Source organism: Alosa pseudoharengus, unplaced genomic scaffold (genome assembly GCF_046254945.1).
Source record: "Alosa pseudoharengus isolate Yale_2024_CS ecotype anadromous, Long Island Sound unplaced genomic scaffold, YU_APseudo_1.1 YU_APseudo_1.1_scf_12, whole genome shotgun sequence".
Classification (NCBI taxonomy): Eukaryota; Metazoa; Chordata; class Actinopteri; order Clupeiformes; family Clupeidae; genus Alosa; species Alosa pseudoharengus.
Window position 1 is genome coordinate 30,569,815 of NW_027468587.1, and position 27,744 is coordinate 30,597,558.

Sequence of the window (27,744 nt, forward strand, 5' to 3'; positions counted from 1 at the left end):
AAATAGGGCTCTAAACTACAAAGTCACCCGCAATATGATGCAAACTTCTGGGTACTCAGATTACCCGCGATAGGAACTGATTTGACCAGAATACTTTATTGTAGGCCTTGTGGTTTAGAAACCATATACATCTTAGGGGTTGGTATACATCTTAGGTGTTTTCCTGTTAATTTGTTATGTGGGTAATATGAAAAAAGGAAAGTAAACCTGCTCAAATATGTTCATCCAGTATTTACTGAAAGGTGCATAATTTGAGGTGCTTGCCATCCAGTGGCAAATTAGATGGGTAAATGTACCCCCTTCATAAACTTTTGTTTTACTCAAAGATTTGTACATTTACAGTAGGACTTTATCTCTCACCACTTTCAAGCCATGGCCTTTTGAAATTTTGATATAAAAATCCAATGGTGTTGCTTTCTTAACCCTGACGCCTATAGTTTGCCAGGTTTAAAAAAGTTATGAGAGAAAAATATTTTTATTTGGTGTGAAACACAAACATACCTGTTTTTATGCTTTTCATTTGTTTTATAATTTGTATTAATATTTCTTTTATCATTATTTTATTTAGAAGCTAAGGTTGCTAGCACAGGTGTCTAAAACTAGATAAAAACACTTGCACTTTCTGCAGTTTTGTGTGGTATTTGAAAAAAAGAACATTGCATTTTCAAAAATAGCCGGCCCTCCAATGAGATGACGTTGGCCGAATTGGCCCCCAGCTCATTTGAGTTTGAGACCCCTGATCTATGGCAAGTTGAACAGAGCCAGCAATACAATACAAAATAGTGTCATCAGCATAAAGGTGGACTTGACAACCATTTAAAGAAGAGACAATATCATTAATATAGATGGTGAAGAGATGTTTATGTTTGATAAATAGGTCCATCTCATCTAAAGGTTTTAATACACGATCGGAATATAAACTATAAATAAGCTAGATTCTGCGTTATTAAGTGTTGTGAGAGATCCGGGGCTAATAAAAAAAAAACATCTGGGGCTATAGTCCTGAATGCCCATACTGTACATAACGACGCCACTGTTTGGCAGAATTGCATTCCTTTAATGCCATGAATAATGAAATGACCTGGATGTGGTGAGGCAAAGTGATGTAAATCATTGCCAAAAATGTCTATTCTCAGCGGACTAAAGGAAATGCACACAAGAATACACAATACAGTTCAACCACAGTGTTTTATTGGGTGTTTTTAGTAAAGCAAGTGCACAACCCCTCTGCCAAGTCAGAGATGGCATGTAGCTAATATGTACTGTACATGGTCATTTTTGCCAACAGGTAGGTCTAGCCTAACTCTGCAGGCTGCTTTAACAGCGTGTTTAAAAATACATACAAAACAAAATAAAAAAAAAGCACAAAATTGCTGGAAATACCTGTTCATCCTTGTACATGCAAAGAACTCTATTTCAAAACATAAAAAAGACTATGGCAGAAGTAAAATATAGTCTGCACTTGTTCCAGCCACCTACATGTGTGCACTTTGTAAGATTTCCCGGTGTGAGTTGTGTATACTGAGTGGGGGCACTCTTTTTGTGTGATTAAATCTGTGCTATTATGAAAATGCCTCCAGTGAACACCAGTGTGTCCACTTTGGTTTGATTGGCCCAATTGGTGCATTACAAACACTGGTAGAACTGATGCCAATGTAATGTAATTCATACTTGTCATGACAAATAAAAAAACATTTGTTTCTTGATTAATATTAGACATTTTGTTTATCGTAAATAAACAGAAAATTTTACAAAGTACACTTAAAAAAAGCAAAAAAAGATATACATACATTAAATTGAGGGCAAATCATTATTTTTTTTTGTTTGTTTGTTCCCCCCTTCCCTTCCTAGGGTAACTCCAACATTCAGATAATCGGAAAATAAAATCCCAAACAACTCTTTGTATAAAAAGAAGCTTTCAAGTCAACAAGGAACAAAAACAGTTCTCTTCACAGAAAGGTCAACAAAGGACAAAGGGAAGAGGCCAGGGTTGGTGGCCGCACCTGGTGAGTGTGCTTTGACCAAGAGGGAACAGAGGTAGAAAGGTACAGGGGAGGGGTGGGGGTGAGGTGAGGGGGCAGAGAGTTGGGGTGAGGAGGACAGAGCCACGAAAGGACCACCAGGCCAGATCTATGTGGCATATCTCTTTGTCCACTGTTTCGCTATTCTGTCGTGTTCCGTTCTGTTTGTCAAATACTGCGTGGCGATACTTCCGACGAGAGGGTCAGCTGAAAACAGGAGAAAGAGAGGGGAACATATTTTTTATCAGAAAAACTGAAACGGTCAGAAAAATCAAATGTTGAGTTGTGATATCTAATTTTTGATCTGATCGCTGGGCACTTGCAGTCAATGACGTGTTGGTTATGGTTTATGGTCCTGGTATCACAGTGGGCAAAAAATACACAGATAAGCCATTTTCTCTGAGACAACATCTACAACACATTTTTCTGCTGACCAGTAAAGACACAAGGCTTGGCCTAACGCCTAGGTGTAATTACTGAAACTACCCTATTTATCTATACAATGCTTACGAGAAGTGCTATCTAATGCACCTCATTAGGAATGTGCACTGAACAGTCTTTTATTATGACATGGTAAGACTGCAGCGATTACACTAAAATTGTGCTGCTGATGCTTCACTGTAAAAAAGGCAAGAGTCTGCAACTGGCAGGCTACGGCTTCAGCCATCAGTGGAGACAAACACTGCACAAAAATACTGTCTCTCCTGACTTTCTTTAAGTCATTCTTGTGTTAAAAGTTCTATGCAGCATGTGGTGTGGTTTTGTTTATGTTTAAAATGTTAAAAAATAACCAAGAAATAACTATTTTGACGCAATGTTAAAAATGCCTATCTGTGTTGCCCAGATATCCACAAAGGGGGAGAATGCAAACCAGCCAGCTGGACTGACCCTCTTGTAATACCACTTTTTACCACATGTGTGTGTCCAAGCATTCAAGACCACTTGATTCCTAGAGAACTAGATGTACCGCAGAGTGGTACAAAATATGACCGCCGCCCAGTCCTGCACATTCTCTCCGCAAAAATAAACCACGGTTGTCAATTTGTCTCCATCTCCTACTCCATCACCCAACTTGTGTGTATGTAAATGAGTGTGTGCATAGTGTGTGTTTGTTTTGTATATATGTGTGCTTGTATGTGTGTGGGTTCGCTTGTGAGTGTGTAGAGAGGTAATGGGGTGTTTGTGTGTGTGTGTTTATCTGTGTGTGTGTGTGTGTGTGTGTTTTTATGTGTGTGTGTGTGTGTTTATGTGTGTGCGTGAGTGTACGTGTGCTGTGTGTGTGTTTTTGCGTGCGTGTACATGTGTGTGTGTGCATGCATGTGTGTGTTTATGTGTGTGTACGTGTAGCCGAAATTGCTCCCCATGAACAGAATTCCACGAAACTTGGCATACATTCAGAGGTTGTCATAATGATCCTACTCTTCAAATTTGGTGCAGTTTTGAACATGTCAGCCAAAGATACCTGTGATTACAACGCCTCATTTTTGCTTTTTCATTTTTAACTACGTAACGCTATACCTCAAATGAGTGAATATGGGATGGGTTGACATGGCCCCTTGAGACCAACATACCAGGCCCTATAGTTCCCGAGATATTCACAGAAAACTGTGTCCGGTCTATCCTCCTTTCGGGGGGCCCGATGCGGCAAGTGGGCGATGGATTAAATCGAAAAACAAGGGTTCCGTGTCATCCATGTGGGGCTACATGCCCACCAAGTTTTGTGCACCCGTCTTTCAGTGTCCCGGCAATTGTTGACACAAAATTACTTTAGAAAGAAAAAAAAAAGAAAACAAACTCTGACTAAACCTATATGACCGCCGCTTCGCTGCGCAACGGTCATAATTATACAAAGTTTCTTTTAAAGATTTTGCGTCATTTATATGCGAATAATACAATTAGTTTTATAGCATTTTTAACAGCTTTGGCTGAGGGTTATATTGCTGGAAAATTCTGGAGGTCAGCCTACCGTGACACCCCTTAAAATCCCTCACCTGGGTTGCAGTCTGTGAGCAGGGAGCAGATGGACAGCAGGACCTTGGAGATGGTGAGGGCTGGACTCCAGTTGTCCTTCAGGATGTCCAAGCAGATCACACCCTGGCTGTTGATGTTACAGTGGTAGATCCTTGTGCGGAAAGTTACCTAAAAAAAGATATGGTGTCATTAAGCATCAAGATAGTTATGGTTATTGTACCTAGCAGACACTTTTCTTAAGTGTAAGTGTGTGTGTGATATACTGCGTCAGTGCCATCCTAAAACTGGTGATAGTTGTTTAATTGAGTCAGTTTTTGTCAATGTGGTAAGGTTTTTTGTTCCAGGAAGAAAGGCACATGTCCGATCCCATTACTTTAAATAACTAATCAGTCTTCAAATGTCTGATTAGTTTTATCAGGAGGGCTGCAGTTTAGCTGGAATAGAAACAGACACACAGGTCCTTTGACAATTTTGGTATGACAATACCGCGAACGCTGATTTTTTATTATTATTTTTTCCGTTGATGTTTGCCTAACCACAGCTAGATGGCAGCTTGGTTTCTCAAGAAAACAATTATCATGAAATATTCTGGTACCGATATCACACACTGACAGGACGTTCGCAAAGCAGCTTTCACATGAAACAAAAGCACAACATCTGTGCACGAGTGTGCCTGTGTTGCCTGTGTGTGTGTGTGTGTATGTGTGTGTGTGTGTGTGTGTGTGTGTGTGTGCCTCTGTGTGTGCCTCTGTGTGTGTGAGAGAGAGAATAGTGTGTATTTGACATCTGAAACTGACTTCCTCCAACCAGGCACTTCCATGTGGTGGAATGACCCTGACCTTCCTGCGGAAACTTTTAATGGGCGCTGGCATTCTTTGGACACATTAAACCTACAGCATTCTAATTGGTACCAGAATAGTTCCTTTCTCTTCTTGAAGAAAAAAGAGGAGCTATTTTCTACAGCATTCTCGATTCTAAAAACCAATGAAATCCAATCTGAAGCTATAACAGTTAACAGATAACATGTATCTGTATTCTCTTACACAGGTAGGTATCATCATATAAAAGCCAGACCTTAAGCCTGGAAGGACAAACCTACTGATTTGATTATTTTAGTAGTTTATTGGGATCTAGGTGGGATGGGATAAAAAATATTCCAAGGATTTAGAAGTTTGGCATCCTGCACAGCACCCAAATGAAAACGCCACTGCTGAAGGTAAATTTCCTACATAAAACTACAATGGATTTAGGACATTTTTTTAGTAGAACGCTATAAGACTTTTGGCCTTGTTGTAATTAATTTGGGTAAACAAGATATACATTAGAATCACATAGGTGAAGAATTCTGATACCACCAATGACTCAAAATGAACTAGACCAACTAGAAATGACACTCGTCATTGCCAGGAGAGGTCACCATGAGTTAAATGAAAATGATGGTGGAAGCTACAGGACCACAGCACACTAGGCATATTTTGCATTTAAACAAGGATTTAATTAGTCTGACACACAAAAATACACAGTACAGAACACATCTCTGTTAAGCAGAAATAGTTCCACCTTCATGGACATCGTCTCACCTTCGGTGGTTTGAAGGGGTAGTCGGGAGTGAAGGCAATGTCCAGGAAGAAGACGCCTCCCTCGTAGACGGAACCTGGAGGCCCCAGGATGGTGGACCTCCACTCATAGATGTTGTCACCTTTGGGGCCAGCACTGACGACCAAAAACAGAAGCATACAGTTAGTCACCAACCCAGTGACTTAACATATCTCATCATATTCACAGTTCAAAAATGTTCTGCACAACCCAGTATATCTGCACAAACAGTCCCAGTCATTCTATGAAAATAATCTGAATGAAATACACCTACACTAAATAACTAGCAACTGTAAGTGGTAACTCTAGTTTCTCTGGTTTTCACGTCTGCTGAACTTCCTCGTTGCTGCATTTGCCATGGTCTGGAGGGAGCTGGTTATGAATAATCACCCAGTGTCATTTCACAGACAGGATTTACACGGAATAAACATGGAAAAACATAAACCCCTATTTAAAACCCTATTCACACAAAGCTTTTCACCAGGCCCATTTTTTGTGTAGTCTAATGATGGTTCTAAATGAGACACTAGCCACATCTGCATAATTCCCTGGTGATAAAAGCCATATTTAGGCTGCTCCCTCCCCCATGGTCCCTCATTACCATGCGGCTGACAGGGACATCCTTGTTGGACGTGTGCCAAGGACCGTCTGGAACAACAGCCAGCTCAGGAGGCCCATGACACTGTGCACTGTCCCAAAGATCATATAATTAGTGTGCATGTTCTCAGACACTGAACAAACACATCATGCTAAAGCACTGCCACATAGATGCACACACATGCCCACACGCACGCACACACACGCGCACACACACACAGCTGCATGGAAACACAAATACTGGCGGTCTACAACAAAGCACTGGACTTGCCACCTCTCTTTCTCCTCACACACAACAACATTCATACATACATTCAACCAAAACCAAAGACCTATAATAAATGGTGATGGGATCCATTTTAGCCGTCTGTAAATACACAAACAAACAAAGAAACAAACAACAAATGTGATCAAATACCCCATCAATGAGACCAATGGTTCAGTCCAAGTAAAATAAAAACGTAGTCTGGTAAATGTCAGGACATGACAAAGGACAAAGACTAAGAAAATAGACCAAAAAGCACTAAAAAACCTTTCACAACATGATCAAATAGCGGTTATCTTTGATTTCATCAGTTTTTCACTTGCTGTTTGAGCCTCCGTTACGAGCCTCCCTTTTCCTATTTGCCCTAGGGAGCTCATGCTCTTTATTAGCAGTCTATCTTTGTCCAGAAAACGTGGAGAATGGCAACCGATATTAAAAGTGTTATATGAATGAGCACATATATATTTTTACTCAGTATGATGCAAGTGAGCTTCTGGCAATTACAGGCATCTTGTGACCGATAGTGAGCTCCTATCTACCTTTGATAGCCCAGCAATGCAATTACTGATTGTGCAATGCCCATCACTCTCTCAACAAAGATGAACTTGAACTCGGGGTAAATGGAATCAAAAAACAACCACTGATAAAAACCTTGCTTTTAAGTCATCAACTTTGAATAAAAAAAGAGTACTTTTAAAAATAACATGAACTGGACAATTCTGGACAATATGCTAAATTGTGCCATGAGATTCTTTAACAATAAATACGACAGACAGGCCTACTTCTGTACACAGAAAGACAGACAGACACAAATTTGGTCCATATTATTATAATATGATTTCAAGTTTCAATTGTAATGACAAAACGAGGAGTGTTTCATCACACATACTGTATCGCATGTGGTTTAACACCCTTTGAGAGGTTCCCAAAAGAGTGACCCAAGGCGAGACAAAAGAAGGCCACTTTCAGCACCCCGGACTCAAGGGACTCTTTCATGGCCATTGACAGTCGTGTGTGGGCATGTGAGTGTGTGTGTGTCAGAGAAAGAGAGAAAGAGAGAGATGGAGAGCGACGAGGAGTGAGTGAATGAGTAAGTGAGTATGTGTGTGTGTGTGTGTGTGTGTGTGTGTGTGTGTGTGTGTGTGTGTGTGTGTGTGTGTACACATGTGAGGGGGGAGGTGGCACCCTTCACAGCCTTAGAGAAGAGTCGAGACAACAGCAGGCAGAAGATCCATGCTGCCCCTGTAGCCTGTGTTTGGACCTGACAAGCACTGACCTCTGGCTAAATGGTGAGTCAATAGTTTCGAGTACATGCCAGGACTAAATGTTGCCCGGCAACACCGACCATATGCCCCAGCCACCCCCCACATGGCAAAGGCCTTCTGTGTCTCTGTGGCCAGAATAACTTCTGAAGCAGTTAACAGTGGACAGCCCAAGAAGACAGGCCCTTATGTTAACTTTTGCCTGAGACAAACATTAATAACAGCCTTCTAACATCATCCCTGGTGTATGATACAAATGCCCGGTAGACAGTCTGACAACTCAACATAACAGACAGAAATGACAGTGGCCAGAAGTACACAATGGAAAGCAGAATATTCACATCTATGGGGACAGTGTTGGCCCAGGCCAGGAGAGCATGCTGCCTGTCTCCAATGAAGCACATGATTGGTGTCTGGTGATTATTGCTCATCACGAGCGGAGTGCTATAACTACATTCGGTTATATTCCCAAACAAAAATCGACGGATCTCAAACAGAGATGCAGCAAATACAGTGTACACAAAGTCATTCTAAGTGTGAATGACTATAGATTTATTTGGCAGGGATTTGCCCTCATTCTTGTACTGGGTTCACACAGTGGGTGTGGGTTGTGACACTACTGGATTATTTTCAAAAGCCTACACTGAGTGAGAAAAATCATCAAAGCATATTTTCCAAAAGAGCACAAAGAGGCTTATTGGCAATTTGTCAGAAAGGAAACAGTAAAAACAAAAATGGGCCCAGATGTTTCTCCTGCAAACAGCCCTCCGTCTACAGCTACACCCTTCTCTCCATCAGCAGTGGTGGTGGTGTAGTGGCTATGGACCTGGGCTAGACACAAACCTGTGGCTTTGATGCCAAGCTGCTACTGTTGTGCCTTGGACCTTGGATAAGTGACCTTGGATAAGTGTCTGTCCATAATCTCCAACAGTATGTAGTGGTGCCGTGAGTATCATGTAAAGTTAGATATTACACAAGTTGTTCAACTGTACTTCACCGACACATTTACTTCAGCTCAGCTTTGACCCAACTCCAATTCAACCGTGAAATGAGTGGCACTCGCGGTCCAATTCAACGGTATTTAAATTTGGGTGACTCTTCAATGATACAAACAGGTGACTCACATTAAGGTGAAAGTCCCTGTGCACCAGTGAAACCTTCTGCTCTGTGGTATGGGATGTGGTTTCTGTGCCATCTGCTCAAGACCTCAAAACTGTTGTAAGTGCACAGGAGCCCCCTTTAATTAGAGTGAATCCTTTAAAGATAAACAGTGACAGGGAGGGGATAAACTCAACACAGGGAAACCTACATATGCATCAAACATCAAGGAGCGCTTTCAAAATGTCTGCTTTGTTCGTGGCGTGCATCAAGAGCAATTTCCCCTCCATGAATAACTCACTGAAATTTGCGATTGTGGTTTCAAGGCATGACTAATAGATGATTTTTTTTTTTTTATGGAACGAAATTTTGAGGGGAGATCTTATCAAGTGCTTAAAGCTGCCAAGTTCCTGACAGACTGCTCTATGCATCCCTATACTCTTCTTGTATTCACAGTTCATACAGGTCTTCTTCTCAAAGTTGGCTTCACACACTAACAAGTGAATGACCCAGCAAATCACTATTTCCATACATATTGCATGACCTTCTCTCTCTCAGTGTTGGGGCTCTGCACTGAAGAGATCACAGCTCTCTGTGCCATATTAATCTCAGATATTGCTTTCATCCAGCTGCACTTGAGCAGCGCAAATGTGCCTGTGAGAATGTCTCCACTGTCAGGCTGATGACCACCATCTTCATACAATAGCTGACCTTTTCCAAGTGTGCAAAAACGGCAGATAATTTCCAGTACCACTGGAGCAATGTTCTGACCATATTACAATTTAAAATGGACACACAAATGGCTACATTCAGGCTATTCATGTAAAGCAAAAGATGCTCTCTTAAAACGAATGTGTTGAAAACAACACAACTTTTAACACATCTCTGTGTCCAGATAGGGACATCTGTTTTAAGAGTGTGGTGTGGGTGGCGGGGGAGGAGAGGGTTTTATGGACAAATCTGAGAACATTTACAATGTGTGTAGGAAATCTAACAAAGGTCAAATTGACCATAACAAAATACAGTTAGTTAAGCCCAAATGAGTTAGAAGGACATGCTCTAAGAAGGACCTAAGGGAAAATGCTTCTACATTCAAACCATATCAGAGTCTTCAACTTACACTACAGAGTTTACCAATTAGACTGCTCCGTAACACATTAGAAAGAAGGTAAGGTCAAAAGGTCAAACAGAATAGACAACCTTTAATGCTATGAAGCGCTGGCTGCCCCTCTCTGGAAATGTGTTCAAATCATAAGTCACTTTTTCCACTATCTGTTTTATTTCAGCTCTCCAATCCATTTCCCCCCATCTGAACTCACCTCACAACACATAAGCGCACGCACACACGCACGCACACACGCACGCACGCACGCACGCACGCACGCACGCACGCACGCACGCAGGCACGCACACGCGCACACAGCCTGGCATCACACGCTTGTTCAGTTAAGATCTCCTATTAGAGTCAAGCCACAGCCGGTTATCAGAACAGGAACCTAATGAAGCAATCTCGCCTTCTCCTAGCCGTGAAAAACACCCCCGTGCCAATTACGGCCCGAAGGTGGGCTCTGTGTGGCAGCAGTTTCCTTTTTACCTCTGTGCGTGCTGAGATGAAACGGCTCAAGTCAAGGACACGTTTTCACTTCTCCTCTCAAGCGCACATGCTATGGTTACACGGCGGCAATTCAAAAGGCTGGGGACGGCTTTTAAAAGACAGGAATATTCACCCGCTCACTGGCCAGAGTGGATATCGCATTACTCTAAATATCTTAAGAGCACTGCAAATAAAAACTGTTTTTTTTTCCCCGTGTCAGTTTTCCTGCTCAACACAGCAATAAAAGGAGGGTAAAGGAGGTTATTCTTTTCTTAAAAGCATTGTGATAAAGTCTTTTTACTGCGTTGATTTTTCTTGTAATGTGATTTCCAAACACATCTCTTGAAAATGCCACCGGGGTCAATCCCCAGCAATGAAGAGCTGGAAATATTGGGAAGAGACAGAGTGCTGTGAGAAAGCACTCCCTCACCCCCTCTTGCATCTTAAAAATGTGCCTGAAGGAAAATCCCAGTTCAAATGCTTGCCTCTGGTCCCCTAATGCATAATGTAATACAGATAATTATTATAATACATAATCTTTGCCTACAGTTTATCACTAAGAATTCCTAAAGTAATCAACTGATGCACCCCAAATCACATTATGTTAGAACCGTAACATCATGCCACAAGAACACAAAAATTGAGAAACTAGTCTATTGTGGCTAATACCATTGTTAGCATGACAAACAGACCACTGCTTTGATGCTTGTGTTTTAAACAACAGTCCAAATAATTACGATAGACAATAAGAAAAACCTCCTCATTCGCTTTGCCTGTGCCTATTCTTTATCTAGTCTGTCAGAGAAATCCATTAACCCAAAGATGTAGGCCTTAACAAAATGGTAATGGATTCTGGGAGCGACTGTTTACTTTTGAGCTATTTGTTCTTATGCCAAGTCTCTGTCGCCTGATTCTACTTCAGTGAAGGATTAGGCTTCTGTCAATCACAGTGGCCTCATCTTCCTCTTAAAAAACTCATCTAATAGCTTCACTTTGCTGGGAAAATCCTTGCAAGATTTTGTGTATTAAAGCGCACTTCAACAATGGAATTCACAGACACACACAAACACACACACACACACACACACACACACACACACCAACTTTAATAAATGACATGAAGCTTTGTTAACTGTCAAACAAACATCTGAATGGACACCATTATATGGTGATTTACAGAAAAAAGTACTACAGCCCAGGAAAAAGGGAGAGTTATCAAATGATCTGGACAACATTTCAATGTGCCTCTGGCTGTCTGCGCGTTATAGCAAGACTACAGGTAGAAATTATGATATAACAAGACAATGATTCATTATGATGTATGAGATCAAACAGACGTTTGCACTGCTTATTAAAGTAAACAAATATCATAGATATTGAGCTACATGTATAACAATGAGACACACTTTGGAACTGTGCAGAGTTGGAATACGTTAGCCCTTTCTCCTTGAAACTGAGCCAAGCTTCATACATGGGCCTATTATGACAGGTAATGAAAATGTTCTTGTCAAAGCCACCCACTCCCCCCTAATTTCCTCTTTGAGCTCAATCTAGGAGATTTAGCCTGACTTCTCCACTTCCCCTTTATCTTTTTGGATGGCAACTTCAGATAATGATCAAGAAGATTTCCCAAGGGCTTCTCTGATCCAACATATACACATCCCCCCCCCCCCCCACACACACACACACTACACACACACACACCCTTCCCCAATATCCCCTCCTTATGAATATTAATGCCATCCCCCCCTGCTGCAGCTAATGGTCAGAACGTGAAAAATGGCCCTGATTCCACGGCTCCCGCAGCTTCCCCCAGGAGAGCCACACAGAGGAGGGGGCAGACGCTGCTGCCGCCTGGGCCAGGGGAAGAGGGGGGGGGGGGGATCTCCACTGCTGCCGCCTGGGCCAGGGGAAGGGGAAGGGGGGGGTGTCTCTCATCAGCCAGGGGGCAGAGATATCTCCGTGCACCACAGGCCCGAGACCAGAGGCCCAGCTCTGGAGAAACCAAGATCCAAGCCTGTCCGGGTCAGCGGGAGAAAACTAAAACGGACACACAGCAAGGCTGGTTTCTGGGGTGCTCTCCACATCCCTTTGAGACTGGGGGCTTTTTCAAGACTCAAACAGATTTGGTTTCCCCTCCCTTTCCCAACGCAGCCCTTTCAGACTCGTTGCATCACCCCACTTGTTCAGGGCTGGGATATCAGGGCCAGTGAGCTTACAGCTTGTTTGTCTGGTTTGATTGACAGCATCATGTCCTAAACTGTGAGCCGTTACTCACAACAGCTTAAAGAGCTACAATGAACTGACAGATAAAGTGCTACAGTATTTATTCTTAAACAGCGACATTCAGTGTCCAAATGGTGCCTCTTATGCGCTTTGTTGGTGAAATCCTATTAAGGTTGGTTGAGCACACAGGCTCAATGAGCGCCTGCACACCGATATCTGCAACATCTAGCGATTTCTCTCAACAGACTGCACAATGGCAATGTCAACTGACTTAAAATGCATTCCCTTCCATTAATAATTCAGGGAAATAGGAGGGTGCAGACGAGCCATCACCCAAAAACAGACAGACAGACAGACAGGCAGAGACAGACAGACAGATAGACACACTTTTCAGTACATGCATTTGCTGGTATCAGAGTCTACAGAAATGCTCGGAGGCTCTCCTCTGAGTGTGCTGGGTAGGGACTTCAACAGCATGAGTGTCTGATTTAACCAACGCCTCTGTGTAATCTGTCACATACCAGCACGGCTTCTGAGCAAGACAAAGCCATTTAATGTGACGTGCTGACGTAGCGGCAGTCACATTTTTCACTTCTCTGTGCTTTCATTAGTGGGCTGTCATTTATTCAGCCACTCACTACAAGTTGCATGAGTGAGTCTATGAGCGCTTTCAAATAGGCCTCTTTATTAGCCACAGCACCCAGCCATGCCACTGATCTTTCCATTTCCATTTTGGTTCTCACACGAAAACGACCCCGTATCTGCCCCAACCTCTTACCTAAAGCTGCGCTAAAAAGACTTGAGAACTGAGACATTACTGACCTTCTTTCTCCACTACCAGCTGGTAACACCCAGCTCCACATCAACTGAATGCAAGTAAACGAGACATGGGTGTGCTCATGAGGAGGGAAAGGAAAGCGAGTGACTGTCCTCAGCAGACCCTTGAAAAAAATCAACATAAATCCCCTTCATGACTTTCTTAGTGGCCATTTTTCAGTCTCAATTTGTTGCTGAATGCCGAGGCCCCTGGTAATGACTCTGCTGATTTAAACACAGGGATAATCAATGACCGTGTCGACTTGGGGTCCGCTTTGACTTAATGTGGTCTGGCTTCTTTTTTTCACGGTCCCTGGGGAGTCGCCACACCACACCGCCCTGGCCCTGCTACCAGGGCACATGCATGCTGCCACTCACGCCTAACCGTGCCCCTGCCTCAAAGGCCTGACAGCCTCATCAACACACAATAACCATTATTCTGCTGTTCGACCAACAAAACCCAGCAGGACGCAACAAAGAAAAAAAGGGAGAGAGAGAGAGCGAGAGAGCGGAGTGAGAGGCAGAAAGAGTTGTGTATGAAAGACAGAGAGGGGGAGAGGGAGACAGAGAGAGACACATAGACAGAGAGAGACAGACAGAGAGAGAGAGAGAGACAGACAGAGAGAGAGAGAGAGAGAGAGAGAGAGAGAGAGAGAGAGAGAGAGAGAAACTTTCGCTCATTGAAAAGTAGTCCATGGGTGTTCACTACTGAACTGAAAGAAGTCCAGTACTTACCTGCAATTAGGTGGAGGGTCTAGTGTGATTTCAGCCAGCTCCTTCTGGATCCTGGAACACAAAGTTTAAGGACATTAAACTGGCATCACAAGCCCAACTACTAACATGCATATCTGTTGTCATATTACATCCATTATGACAAGCTAATAGTATAATAGCTCTGTAAACAGTGAATATTTCACCATACTGGCGCCAACATGATATGCCAATGTCACTTCCAATATCTATGTTTTATTATTGAGATAAACAGAAACATCCACAAGGGCTTTCACCCTTTAGGCTACATTACATTCAAGGACTTTTAAGCACCATGTGAAGTCAGGTTCGTGCAAGCCTATTTGTTATGCTTACGTAAGACAGTTGCCTGCGGTCACACCACTTCATTAAGTACCCATTTCAAACCAAGAAATCTGTTACAAAAGACAACATTATAACTGCTAAGTTCCTCCTGCTGTCCAATGACAAGATACTGACTGATGCCGACAGTCATAACTTCATTTCATTCAAGCATTTTCCTTCTGTTGGTGTAATTGAATTTTGTGTGGTAGAATAGGGTTTGTCTCAAATTCCATTACTTCAACAGAACCTTGGTTCACTGCTACAGTTACGACCTATCAAGATATTCAACTCCCAATATAATTAATGGCATAGCATAATAGCTATTTTTATCTAGGTCCTCTGCAGAAACTGTTGGTGTATCACATTCTGTCAGGACATTATGTCATATTCAGTCTCATATGCCGATTAAAATACTTCGCGTGTCATGCTGTTAAATCCGTTCCTCTATTCTATTTTTTTCTGAGCTATAAATATGTCTCGAGAGGTGTGACTAATCCCAAGAGAGGATGAACAATGGTGACACCTAAAAAGGTGAGAGTCACCTGGACTGTTTGTATTCACTGAGTTCCATTCAATAAGCGGACAGCCTGAGTCAGTATGGCTAAAAGGCAGACAGCCCTTTACAGCACTCGCACTATGTGGAGAGAAAAACAAACAAACAACTCAACTCAGTGCTGAACCTTTACACTATATGTTCAGATCAGTGTTGAACCTTTACACTAAATGTTCAGATCAGAAAGTCTCGGTAGTACTGTGTTCCTGAGACAGTTCTATGCTGATCTACATAGACTGCAGTCCTGGCCAATGGTTTACTCAGCTGATGGCATGAACCATATCTCCCACAAAGAGGCTGGACAAAGAGCACATAGTGCAGGTCAGGGCAGGGAAACACCATCATAACAGAGGCAGACGCAGGGAAGCAGAACTCTACAGACAGCGAAGCTCTACATTTTAGTCCAAGTTTACACCATAAAAATCGATTTACGCGGCCCGTCCAAATCCCTCTAAATGTACCGCTGTGTGCGCACTGCGCAGTGCATTGTGCGGCGGCTCAGTGTGGCCGCGTCGCCTGTAGCTCTTGGCTCTCCTCCCTCAGACTTCAAATAAGCAGGCTGGCTCCAGCCCGCATGGCATGGCACGGAGCCCCTAACTCAGAAGCACAACAGATGCTGCGCGGCGGCAAAACCAATGTGAACAATGCAACCTGCGTTTGATCCCAACACAGGAGGATTAGGCGCGCGCGCTGTTCACATGCAGAAGTTTGTGAGGAACCCCACCGTTTGGTGTCCACTCAGTGCAGTCACGTGGACGGCTCCCAAGGTTTCAAAGCCTACATGGATGCTGCTAATGTGTTCCTTGGAAACTGTTCACTGCTCGTTTGCACACTGTGGGTGTGCGGTTGCCAGCGTATTCTGCTGACAGTGCATGCGCACAGTGGCCAGAGCGAAGTCAGATGCACTAAGTTGGCAGAATCAGGCCGACATTAATTAATATCACAATTGAACACTGGTTGCATGAGAGTTAATTAATATCAGAGTTGAACACTGGTTGCATGAGAGTTAATTAATATCAGAGTTGAACACTGGTTGCATGAGATTTGTTTACTCAATTTCACTTCACCGGGGAGGTCTCGCCCATTTCAGAGTCTCCGCCTTGACGTAACTTCCCACTACCTATATCCCCGCCGAACTCGGGCCCCATGCGTGCGTGTGTGTGTGCGTGTGTGTGTGTTGCATCTCCCTGTATGTTGCACCAATGAGAGTAGAGTGTGTTACCTCTTGGCACTGGTGGAGAGCTTGGCGGCAGTTTTGCTGGAGATCTTGGTCTCCTTCTTCTTGGGCTGGACCTGTTCGCGCTCCTGCTCGGCGGGTGCCGACTCGCGCTGCTCGATGTCAGAGCTGCCCCCGCTGGTGCTGGGGCTGTCGTCCACTCTCTGCACCTCACTGGACATCCTGGCCCTGTCGAGGCGGGGGGGTGTGATCAAAGGTCAGAGGTCATGTTCAAATGAGGGGCTACAGGTTAAAGACCTCCCTCCACATACACATGCTGAAAGCACAGTCTTTGTTTTACTGATGATCAGAGAAGAACGTGCTAATAAATGGTTAGAGAACTGTTCCAGAGTATGCAGAGAGATGTGTGGAAGGGAGCGATCTGGGGTATAAAGATTGCGGATCATATGGTATGAGGTATGAGACAAGGTGTCCACTGAATTAAGCTCATCATGACTGATTCTCAAATATGATGTTTGCCAGACACCTCGATATGCCTTAGACTCAGAACGTATGGTGGTCACATTGCACTTGATGCCTTTCGTCACATGCACGTTTGTGATCTAACAAAGACTAATTCATGTGGAAGACAAGGAAAAAAAACTTCCAAGAGGCAACATGCAAGGTAAAAAATAGCACAGTGGATGGTTTTGGATGGTTAAAATCCATTCAACCTGAGAGAATCTACAGTTCTACAACATCTACAGTTTAGTCATGAGTGATAGCTACAGTGAAAAGGTTCTCCAAAAGCCTCTTTATTTCTAGACCACTCTCAAGAGATATAAAACCTTTTCAGAGAGAGAGAGAGAGAGATCTGAAGTTCTTTTACAACTGTGTCATCAAACAAAAATCTGAATGTAAATGGGGAATTCAGATGACGGTTGATCTCAAGGGACAGCTCATAAAAGAGCCTTTGCCCTCCTCGTCGAGCCTGGAATGTTTAGTAAAGGCCAGTCTAAAATCCTTTTTACGCTCCCATGGTGAAGGGTAGGATCCATAGGGCAGTGTTTTTTAAGAGTGCGTGATAGACATGTCTTGAACAGTCCATTCCGACTACTTTAGTTGATTTGTTTGTGATGGAAGAAAACAAGTCAAACATTTAATTGCATTGTTTATACACCCCTTGCCAACCGAAATTGGAATCCCCAAGGCCGTGGCTGCCTGCGGCAAATGCAATTACTACCATTTCCAACGACTGTTTCAAATTCTCTTACGGACTGATTTGCGTTTCATTGTAACATTTCCACTGTTTGATTCTAAAAAGGCACTCTTTTTAAGATTGTTAATGTAAGGGCCCCCTGTTTCGTCACGAAACTAGCTCATTATGTGACATGAAATGCTACGTATTCTTTTGATGGATCAGAAATACATGTGGCCGTCTTTTACCGGAGAGCTGTCAGACCGCGATTGAAAACACTCATCATTAACCCTGTAGGAATAGCACATCCCGCTGCTACATGCTCATTAGACGCCACTATTTACATCAAGAGGCCCGAGAATCCTCAACTCGAACAAAATTGCTAACAATAATAAGCAAACAATGCCGTTGACATTAATCTCCCCGACAGGCTGCGGATACTTCGCCAGAAACCCATTTGAAGCGCTAAGACCAAGCACCGCTTGAAAAATTAGTGAATTCGGAAACGTTTCTCCAATGACCACGATGAGGACTGCTTCGGCACAAAGAGAGGCACGTCCCACACATCTCCTTATTGGAAAACAGCACTTCCACGGGACATTTACTCAGTTTCCTTACACGGTCGAAGGGCAGTTATTGGTATACGATAACGTTACCTGTCGAGCGGCCGTCGATGCTGAATACGCTATTATTTTCCCAGGTGAAAAAGATATCCTGAATCGGCCGTCCGCTCGCTCTCGTCTCTTCGCTATTTAACTGAAGGTAGCAACAGAAAAAGCGATAACAGAAACTGAGACAGCCGGACCGCCTCTACGCGCGCTCTCAACACTGCGCGCGCAGCGCGTTCACGTGAGTCTAATGATGTGGGGTGTAAACACTATTTTCAGTTTGTGACTATTAGGTTATTTTATGAGAGTTAGGAGTTAAATAAAAGCCTTGCATAAGTGTTATATATGTGTATATATATAGTGTAATATACTCAGGTGAAGTCTCGTGGAAGCCAAAACATGAACCCAGGCCTACAGCACAGACAAAAGTCTGGAAAGGGATAGTGCTTAATGTTATGCCACATCATTATTCTGTTAGCTCAATTTTCCATGTGGACTAAACAACTGAAAAAGAATCGAAGCAAAGTGCAAAGTCTAACCAAAGACTGCCTAATACAATATTTAATACCATGAGAAACACCCTAAACAATAACAGCAGAAGGTCAGATAAAAACTGTCTCATGCCACATGATGTTACAAGAACTCTGCTCATAGACTGACTCTGCCCAACATTTAAATTAGCGCCTAAGAGCTCAAATAAACATCTTTAGCGAGGGGTAGCCTATTCATTTTTCCATACATGGCTTAATATCAGAATGTTGATGATAAATGCAATATCATTGGTTTACATTAGCGATCAAACAGGCCCAATTACCGAAATTCAGTGCAGAAATAAAGAATGTAGGATGCTTGATAGATTCTTTAACTGATCTGATATTCAATCTAGTAACATTTGCACTCTTTATTTTCTAACCCTTTCCTTGTCTTCTCTTTACGTATTTAAAATATTTACCCAATCAATATTTATGAACAGATTTTAGCAGTCCACTTTCTGTTTTTTTCTATCTTGTAGTGCTACTTTTTTTCTGCACTTACATGTACATTTGTCCAGCTGGTTAGATGTTAACTGTATTTGATTGGCTTTTTACCCATACCCATGACACAATGACAATAAAAGAGTCTAATCTAATATATCTAAATTGAATGAAACGCATAGTGTTATTTGAAGACACACACACACACAAACTCACTCTCAATACACACAAACACATACATACACACACACACAAACAAAATGAGACACAAGACTGGATAGATATCCAAAGAAATATGCATATACATTTCAAGTCTTTCACATCTGTACATCTATGCATGGAATCTCTGTTCCTTTTGCTGACTGAGCGCCTGTGAATCCTGGACCTTCTTCCCCCACTGCTGGCTGAGGATTATACTCTCCACAGTCATCAGATCAGCATAATAAAAGCGGAGGCTGTGGAGGCCTGGGCGGCAACCTGTGAGGCTGTGTGAATGGGGCAGGTTTCGGGCTTTAGCACTTCCTATGTCGCACCCTGACAGGACTCAAGGTCAGGGCTGAGCGGTGCCAGGCCAGCTGCTTTGTCATGGTAATGAAGGGCATGGGCGGGTGTGTGTAAGAGTGTGTGTGAGTGTGTGTTTGTAAGTGTGTAAGTGTGAGAGTGTGTGTGTGCGGGGGGGTGGGGTGGGGGGGGGGCTAATAAACTCAGATCACTCCTCTGCATTCCCCTTGGCCCTGGGCTCCCCGTTCGCTTGCCTCAGCATAACTAGCACGGTGAGAAATGCACCCTTAATGGCTGTGTGCGGCTAAAACTGTGCCCAGATTTGGCAAGGAACTACATAGCAGCACTTTGACGGTATGGCTGTATAGGAAAACTCTGCTTGTAGGACAGTTTTTTTTCCCCCGCCACTGAACAATTCCAGCTTCTTAGGTGGAAGGACTGTTTGGCACCATACGAGGAATGGCATTAAATCCTAGGAATTGGCCCACGGGGAAGTGCTGTTGAGTACTGGGGCTTCCTGTGCTGGGCGGGGGGGGGGGGGGGGGGTGGCAAAGTCCAGCAGCACAGAGGCCATGCATAGAGAACGGCAGGGCCCTGAGAGACACCAAAGATCCACTCCTTCAAATGAAGGGCTTTTAGTGGTTTGTCAGACACTGTATTACCCAAGCCAGAGTCTTAACATCTGGAGCAAAAAGAACACATGTGGACTCTCACCACTTCCACCACTGGGGCAATGAAGTGTGGGGATTCCCGTCACCAGCCAGATGTATTAGGAGTCAGCCTGTTACCCAAGCGGCATAATCTGTAGAGACTTGAGAGGAGACAAGAGAGCTAAACTTTGTGTTTCACAAGCACAGTCTCTATGAAATGTTGTCTTTTAAACACAAATACCAAAGCCCACATTACGCGGGGGGTGGGGGGGGGGGGGCAGCTTTGATAATAGTCCACTGTGTGAGAGCTACTGAACTTCATGACATGGGCTTGTGTGTCATATGCATTTACTGTAACAGTGCACGATAAAACAATGGTTAAGTCAGATGTGAGTGTGTGTGTGTGTGCATATATGTGTGTGTGTGTGTGTGTGTGTGCATAATGTGTGTCTGTGTGTGCATGTGTGTGTGTGTGCCTCTGTGTGTTTGTATCTGTGAAGTAGGAGGTGGTTGTACAATTGGATATTTTTTCCTCTCCCTTGGAACCTGATCCGTTCAATTGTATTAATTCAATTGTATTAATATTAGAAGTAGACTTGAATAGGAATGCAATTTCAGCTATCGTCTTCTGTAATGCTCCCATTGTGCACTCTGTAGGGGTGAATTTTATAGTCTTTTCAAGAAGGGAATTTTAAATCTTATGAAACAGCAGCACAGCACACACCATTGCTCCTTTTTAATAGGCTACTTATCGAACATACACCATGAAATTATCTTTACTTGATGAGTGAAACAAATACATTATGTTCCTGAAGTTACAGTAAGGCCGTGTATTACATTACAAATCCCCAAGCATGTACAGAGTCCACAGACAGCCAATTTAAAGCATCATTTATCACTGAAGCAGATGATTCACCGTGAAGACCTTGTATCATAATGACACTTACTGCCACCTGAGCTGTACTGAAACAGAGCCTCTGACCTTGGTGTCACTATAACCATATACTACCAGCTTTGTATAAGATCATCCAAAGTCATTTTATTGGACTACCCAAGGATGTGTTTAATGCTGATTCACATGAGGGAGAGAAAGAAATATGCTGTTGTTATATATGTTGTTATGGAGGTGGAACTTGGCTGTCATTGGTTAAGAAGGAAGGATGGATGGTAGAAATGATAATGGCATATGCTCTGTGTTGTAGTGTGTGGGAAGTGTGTGGAAAGCCCCTCTGCCATCATGGAGACAAGGATTAATGCCTCCGTCTCTTACCTTAGTGCGACCCAGGTTTATTTCCTGAGGGAGCTATCCCGTCTTCACCCCATACCCATTGTTTGGCTATCTCCTGTGGGATAGATAGCAACTCTGTTTGGCTAACTCCTGTGGGATAGATAGCAACTCTGTTTGGCTATAACTCCTGTGGGATAGATAGCAACTCTGTTTGGCTATAACTCCTGTGGGATAGATAGCAACTCTGTTTGGCTATAACTCCTGTGGGATAGATAGCAACTCTGTTTGGCTATAACTCCTGTGGGATAGATAGCAACTCTGTTTGGCTATCTCCTGTGGGATAGATAGCAACTCTGTTTGGCTATAACTCCTGTGGGATAGATAGCAACTCTGTTTGGCTAACTCCTGTGGGATAGATAGCAACTCTCAATATCTCTGCTCCCTATGCCGGGTACCCAAAGAAAATGTTATGAGAATGTTCTGTATGGTTCATCTCCATGTTAGTATTCTCCATGTCGTCTTTGTTTTTTAGGCTGAGCATTCTGGATGCTTTCAAGGAAACTAATGCTTATCATATTGTATTGTATTGTATCGTTGGGTTCCAATTATTCAGAAGTATTCTTCCAAGTATTCAGAGTGAGTTTTGTTTCTGTTGGTGTTATGTTTCATTGCTGTCATGGCTGGTGATTACAGGCATTTGTTTGTTTGTGGGGTGAAACGATTGATGAGATCATGCAGAAATGTTGTGCCTCAATGATGTTGGATTATCAGGTCCTGGAGTTGACTTGAAGTTGGATGCCAAAGAGTGGGATTTGCTACAGTTATTTGCAGGCAAGAACAACCACTCAAAGGGAGGGAGGGACCCTATTCACCTTATTCCGCCCATTTTAGAAATGTATTGTTTTCCACCTTGTGCTCAATCTTCCGGTCGGCTAGTTCTGGCTATTAGTTTGAGAGAACACGGCAGAAGAGGATGAAGAGGCTAACTTGGGAGGAAACGAAAAATGCCATCAGATGACAAGATTGTACTTCGCCACATAAGGCTATTCACCTCTATGGAGTGGGTAGAATGCTAGATGATATGTGGCTTTTGATATTTTACAGACGGACTGACCATTCTCAGCACAGTATGTCAATACATAATTGTCATAATATTATAAAGTGCTTTTTTTATTTTTTCCCAAAACCCAATGGATTATTTACTGTCAAAAATGATAAAAACCAAAACACTTACTGCATGGCCGTATAAAGAAACTAGCAAATCCTTATCTGTTTGGTAACTATGTTTAGAAAGTCAGCGTTCTCCTGAGTCACAAAATCCTAAATAAACATTCCTAACTTTTGGAAAACATATAATGTCTGTCATCTCGATAGAACTCTTCTATCTAATTTTTTTGAATAGGCAGCTGCGGAGAGTGGGTGGGAGACAACCTGACCACAACCTCAACAACAATAGACCTTCTGGAATTAGGGAGCCAAGGGCCGGCTTCCGGCTGTTGGCTCTGCAGCTGTCTGGAAGGCATAGTGCAATAGGCAGCAATACCCAGTAGGTACCAAAACAAATCTGAATCGGATCAGATAAAACAGAGTGCAGATGAGGATAGCAGGGAGACCACTGAGGCTGAACGAAATTTCAGAAAAATACAAATGGACTTAGGATTACAAATGGTGCTCATTGATATGATACAAAAGCGTTTGCGTTTGTGTATATGTGTCTTGTGTGTATGTTCGCTTGTGAGTGTGTGCGTGGGGGTAATGGTGTGTGTGTGTGTGTGAGCTATGTGTTTTTGTGTGTGTTTGTGTGTGTGCGTGTGTATGCATGTGGGTGTGTTTGTGCATGTGTTTATGTGTGTGTGTGCCTGCCTGTGTGTGCGTGCATGCGTGTGAGTCTATAAATGAGTGTGTGCATGTGTGTATACACCTGCATGAATACTGTGTGTGCAAGTGTCTTTTTTCGTGTGTGTTTATGTGTGTGTGTGTGCATACATGCGTGTGTGAGTACCTGTGTATGTGTGCCTGCATGTGTGTGCATGTATCTTTATGTGTGTGTTTGCGTGTGTTCATGAGTGTGTGTGTGTGTGTGTGCATGCATAGTGTACAGTCACTAAATGTACACATATATTAATTTACTGTATGGTCCCCAATGAACGGAGTTCCATGAAACTTGGCATGCATTCAGAAGCTGTCATAATGATCCTACACTTAAAATTCAGTTTTGAACCTGTTAGCAAAGATACCTGCGATTACACTGCCTCATTTTTGCTTTTTAATTTTTAACTAGGTGGCGCTATACCTCAAATGAGTATGGGATGGGTTGACATGGCCCCTTGACACAACATACAAAAAAAAAAAGGTCATCCTAGGCCATACAGTTCTTGAGATATTCACAGAAAACTGTGGTGTACAGTTGGTGTAAATCAGGGGTGTCAAACTCATATTAGGTAGTGGGCCGGATTTGTTGGAATGAGACCTCGTGGGGGGCCGTCACTGTCATTATCATTTTTCTGCATGTGTATCAGAGTATCATTTGATGATATTATGAGCAAACAAGTACAAATAATGTACTACTGTCATATACAGCTGTCTTTTGAAATGCCCTATGTTAGTTTTTCTGCTTCTTCCTTCCTAGTGCTAGGTTTAATCAATTTATCATATCATAGAGATATTGCTCATTACACATTGTTGAAGACAACTGAATGTTAATATCTTTTTTTCTAATTTTCCCTTCCTACCTAAAACATCTCGGGGGCCGTATGAAACCTGCTTCCCGGGCCTTATGTTTGACACCCCTGGTGTAAATTAATGGTTCATTAAAACAATGGTTCCGTGTGATCCTTGTGGGGTTACATGTCCACCAAGTTTCGTGAACCCCGGTCTTTCAGTGTCTCGAAAATCATTGACACAAAATGACTGAAGAAAATAAATAAATAAATAAATAAATAAAAAATCCGGAAGAAAAAACTAAACTAAAGTATTAACTAAACTAAACTTAACTTAAACTAAATATCACAATCTGTGTATAATAAAAATACTTAATTTTGTAATTTTGTTGCAGCCTCTTTTCCTTCTTAGGCCTTTATTGCAACACTGTACAATATTACATAAAAGCTCATTAGGTAGGTGAGTGAGACCATTCCTGATCAAGTTCCTGATCTACTTTACGCCATCTTTTTTTCTGCCCCTGAATTTAGGACAGATGACTCTGCCAATGTAAAGTTTTTAATAGAGTCATTGTTCTAAAGGTCATTTTTTTCCCAGGCAACTTCTTTATTAGGGATTGTTGGTCCATGACATTTTGTTCAGCATGAGATTGATCAGCAAGAGATGAAATGAGATGAAACAGGAAGAAATGGTCCAAAATATGCTGATAGGTTTTTCAGGCGGCAGAGCTTGGGAAAGTTACCCCAGCATGAGTGCTGTAGAGACTGCGAAGGTGTTTTTTGGCTCATTGGTGTTGTGAGATCCCTGGACTTTTTCCCAGCTTTCATCTGTCTGAAGACCAACTGGACAGATATATTTGTCGTTCTAGAGCAGAGTCTTGAACCTGCTTAAAAGAGATGTCAAGATAAATAAGCAAAGCATTTTCAAGGGAGACAAACCAACACACAACTTTTAGAGCATGAAATATTGTTTTCAAAGATTCCTTTTTATTATTCTGTAGAATGCATGCATATCTTTCGAGGGTCAGATGAGAGAGTGATCGGAAAGGTTTCTTGTGGACATCAATGACTGAGGTTAGTGATATACTAGGACCAAACATCTGCACTGCACACTAATGAATCTGTCAAAAAAATATATTAATTGAATGATTATGTCTTGTCTTCTGTGCACCTTTAATTTCATACAGGAAAAAATACATTACATTATTGGACAGATCTAATACCCAGAAGATTATGCATTGAAAACATATTGCATGTGTATAAAGGATAAATCATAAATACTTCAAGCTAGTTGAAAAAGCATAGCCGAATATCTCAGCTGATTTAAAAAGGTGTTGAGAAATCACTGAGCATAATAAATCACTGAGCATTTAGTCTCTTTACACTGTTATAGGAACTCAGATTTGAACACAAGGTGGGGCTAGATGACACATTAGATCGTCTCTGCGAACGTCTGAAGGCATTGTCACCCTCACAGCCATCTCCCAACTTGGCTGTTGTTGGCGTGTCACTCTCAAACGTGTGTCCTCTGTGACAATGCTGTCAGCTTAACGCCGAGCCCAAGTGACGAGGTGGCCAGGGAGGGGGTCTGTCTGCTCTTTGCTCAGGCTTCAGTTGACCAAAGACTCTGCCATTAAAAACAGGTAGACTTTGCTGTGACAGGCTAGGGCCAGTGAGATGTCAAGGGCGTGTTGATCACACCACACACACACACACACACACACACACACACAGATCTATATCACATCTCATACATTGCAAACAGCAATCTAGTCAGTCAAAATACCGATATAAGGAATGGGATCTGGGATTGGACTATTGTGAGACATGTAGCTTTACTCTACTGATGTTGTGTTATATGGTGTGAGTGAACGGTATATTATCTATACTATCTATATATCATACTGTATCTCAAAGATCTTATCTACTGGTTATGGTTATTATGGTATTTAGCAGATGCTTTTGACCAGAGGGTCTTATAGTTTATGAACACTAGTTGATAGTATCAAATGAAGTTGGGGAAAAAAGCCTACATTAAGCATAATAGTAACTAGATGTACCGCGTAGCGGTACAAAATATGACCGCCGCTCAGTCCTGCACATCCATTCCGCGAAAATAAATCATATTAATGAATTTGTCTCCATCTTCTACTCCATCCCCCACTCTTGAAACTTTTGTGTATGCTTGTTTCGAATGTGTGTTTGCACACATTCCGCACACAAAGTAGCCTACTGGCGCTGCAAAGGTGAATAGATTTGTTTCTGGGCCAAAAAATCTGTAACATTGTTATAAAACCTTTAAAATCTCTAAACAATCACAAGTAGGGCAGTTCATCATAGTCCATCCATTGCAACTGGACTGATGAAAGGTACACCTGTAGGCTACATTGTATTTGGGAAAAGCAGAAGGTAGCAGCATAATGTATTTATTTATTTATTATTAAACTAAAACAATCCCTGTCAGTTCCATGCAGTTTTCAACAGCTATCAAGAAGAGAGGTCATGTCATGGATTTTTGTGAATGTTTCTTCTTCTACATATGCATAGGTTTAGTCATCTAGTTCAAATTATATTCAGCTTTATTGTCAATGCACAAATTAAATACCAGTAGTCTAAAACAAAATGCCGTTTTACCCAGTGGTGCAAATAACTGACATGTCCAAAAGGGCCTTCATGAAATGCGTTGCGAGACTGTTCATACACATTTTAACGGGCAAAGTTGAAGAGCTACTCTCCGTTATTGTTTGTGCAAATAATATGCTGATTCATGTTCCCTTGCATTTTGCAACCATGAGGTCCATGGTTAAGCTCAATCTTTTGACGCAATCTTTTGATTTTCACCCAGCCTAGTCCATGGTAGGCGCCCGATAGAAATATTGTTTAATTTTGCGATTGAGATATCCACGCACTGGCGCCCCCCCTGCGACGTGTTCGCCCCCCGGTTTTAGAGCTATTCTAAATGCAAAAATGCATAGACATTGCATGACAAAACCGTGACTGTTAACAAACTATAAGCTATATAAGGTAGGCCCTATGCTAGGCCTATTACACAACACAAATTGTCACCAGGCTATGCTGGCGACCCAAATAAAATCTCCGTTGGAACCAATGGCTTACACCTTACAGTATCAAGCTGCCACCTCTTGGCGAAAAGTTAATAGTTTTGCATATCAGTAGTAATACATTTCACGTAGCTGTGAATCACGGAAAGGGCGAATGAAGTGGACACTTCTAAATGGAACCCAACCCACTGTACAGTAACTCAAGGTCTGTGGCTAAAGCAGCCATAATGAAAGCGTTATCATTGTTTGGATACTTCACACACACGTGTTTTTTAATCGCATAGACTACAACTACCAAGCTGGAATCAAAGCACATCGACTCCCCTCTCACACCCTAAACACGCACTTCGAACAAACAAAAAGCGCCTCAGTCTCACGGAATAGCCATAGGCAAAACTGTATCTGACCGGTGTAACGTTGGTACTAAATCATCCATCGCAAAGAATGATTTTTGTAGCACGTGCAACAAATATGTGTAGGTACAGCCCTGCCCTGAATACATCTCAACGTGCGCTCTAAAACATCTGGTTTAAATGGAGATGTAGATCATCACGGGATCATAGACAGGTTATCTTTCAGGTAGCCTAGGCCTATATATTTTCCATTAAAAAACCATCACGTAGCGAACGTGTTG

General features: G+C 42.5%; 2 protein-coding genes across 3 annotated transcripts in view; both read right to left on the bottom strand.

Annotated features, from left to right (window-relative positions):
* septin7b (septin 7b) overlaps window positions 1-27,744 on the bottom strand; it is a 407,282-nt gene that overhangs the window by 49,122 nt on the left and 330,416 nt on the right. The window lies entirely within an intron of this gene.
* LOC143119352 (ubiquitin-conjugating enzyme E2 E2) lies at window positions 1,369-18,199 on the bottom strand. The gene is made up of 6 exons (XM_076280783.1): window positions 18,084-18,199; window positions 16,296-16,478; window positions 14,182-14,232; window positions 5,573-5,705; window positions 4,013-4,160; window positions 1,369-2,228 (listed from the first exon to the last, which is right to left on the bottom strand). The coding sequence occupies exons 2-6, from the start codon at window positions 16,469-16,471 to the stop codon at window positions 2,131-2,133; spliced, it is 606 nt and encodes a 201-aa protein (XP_076136898.1). The 5' UTR covers window positions 16,472-16,478; window positions 18,084-18,199; the 3' UTR covers window positions 1,369-2,130.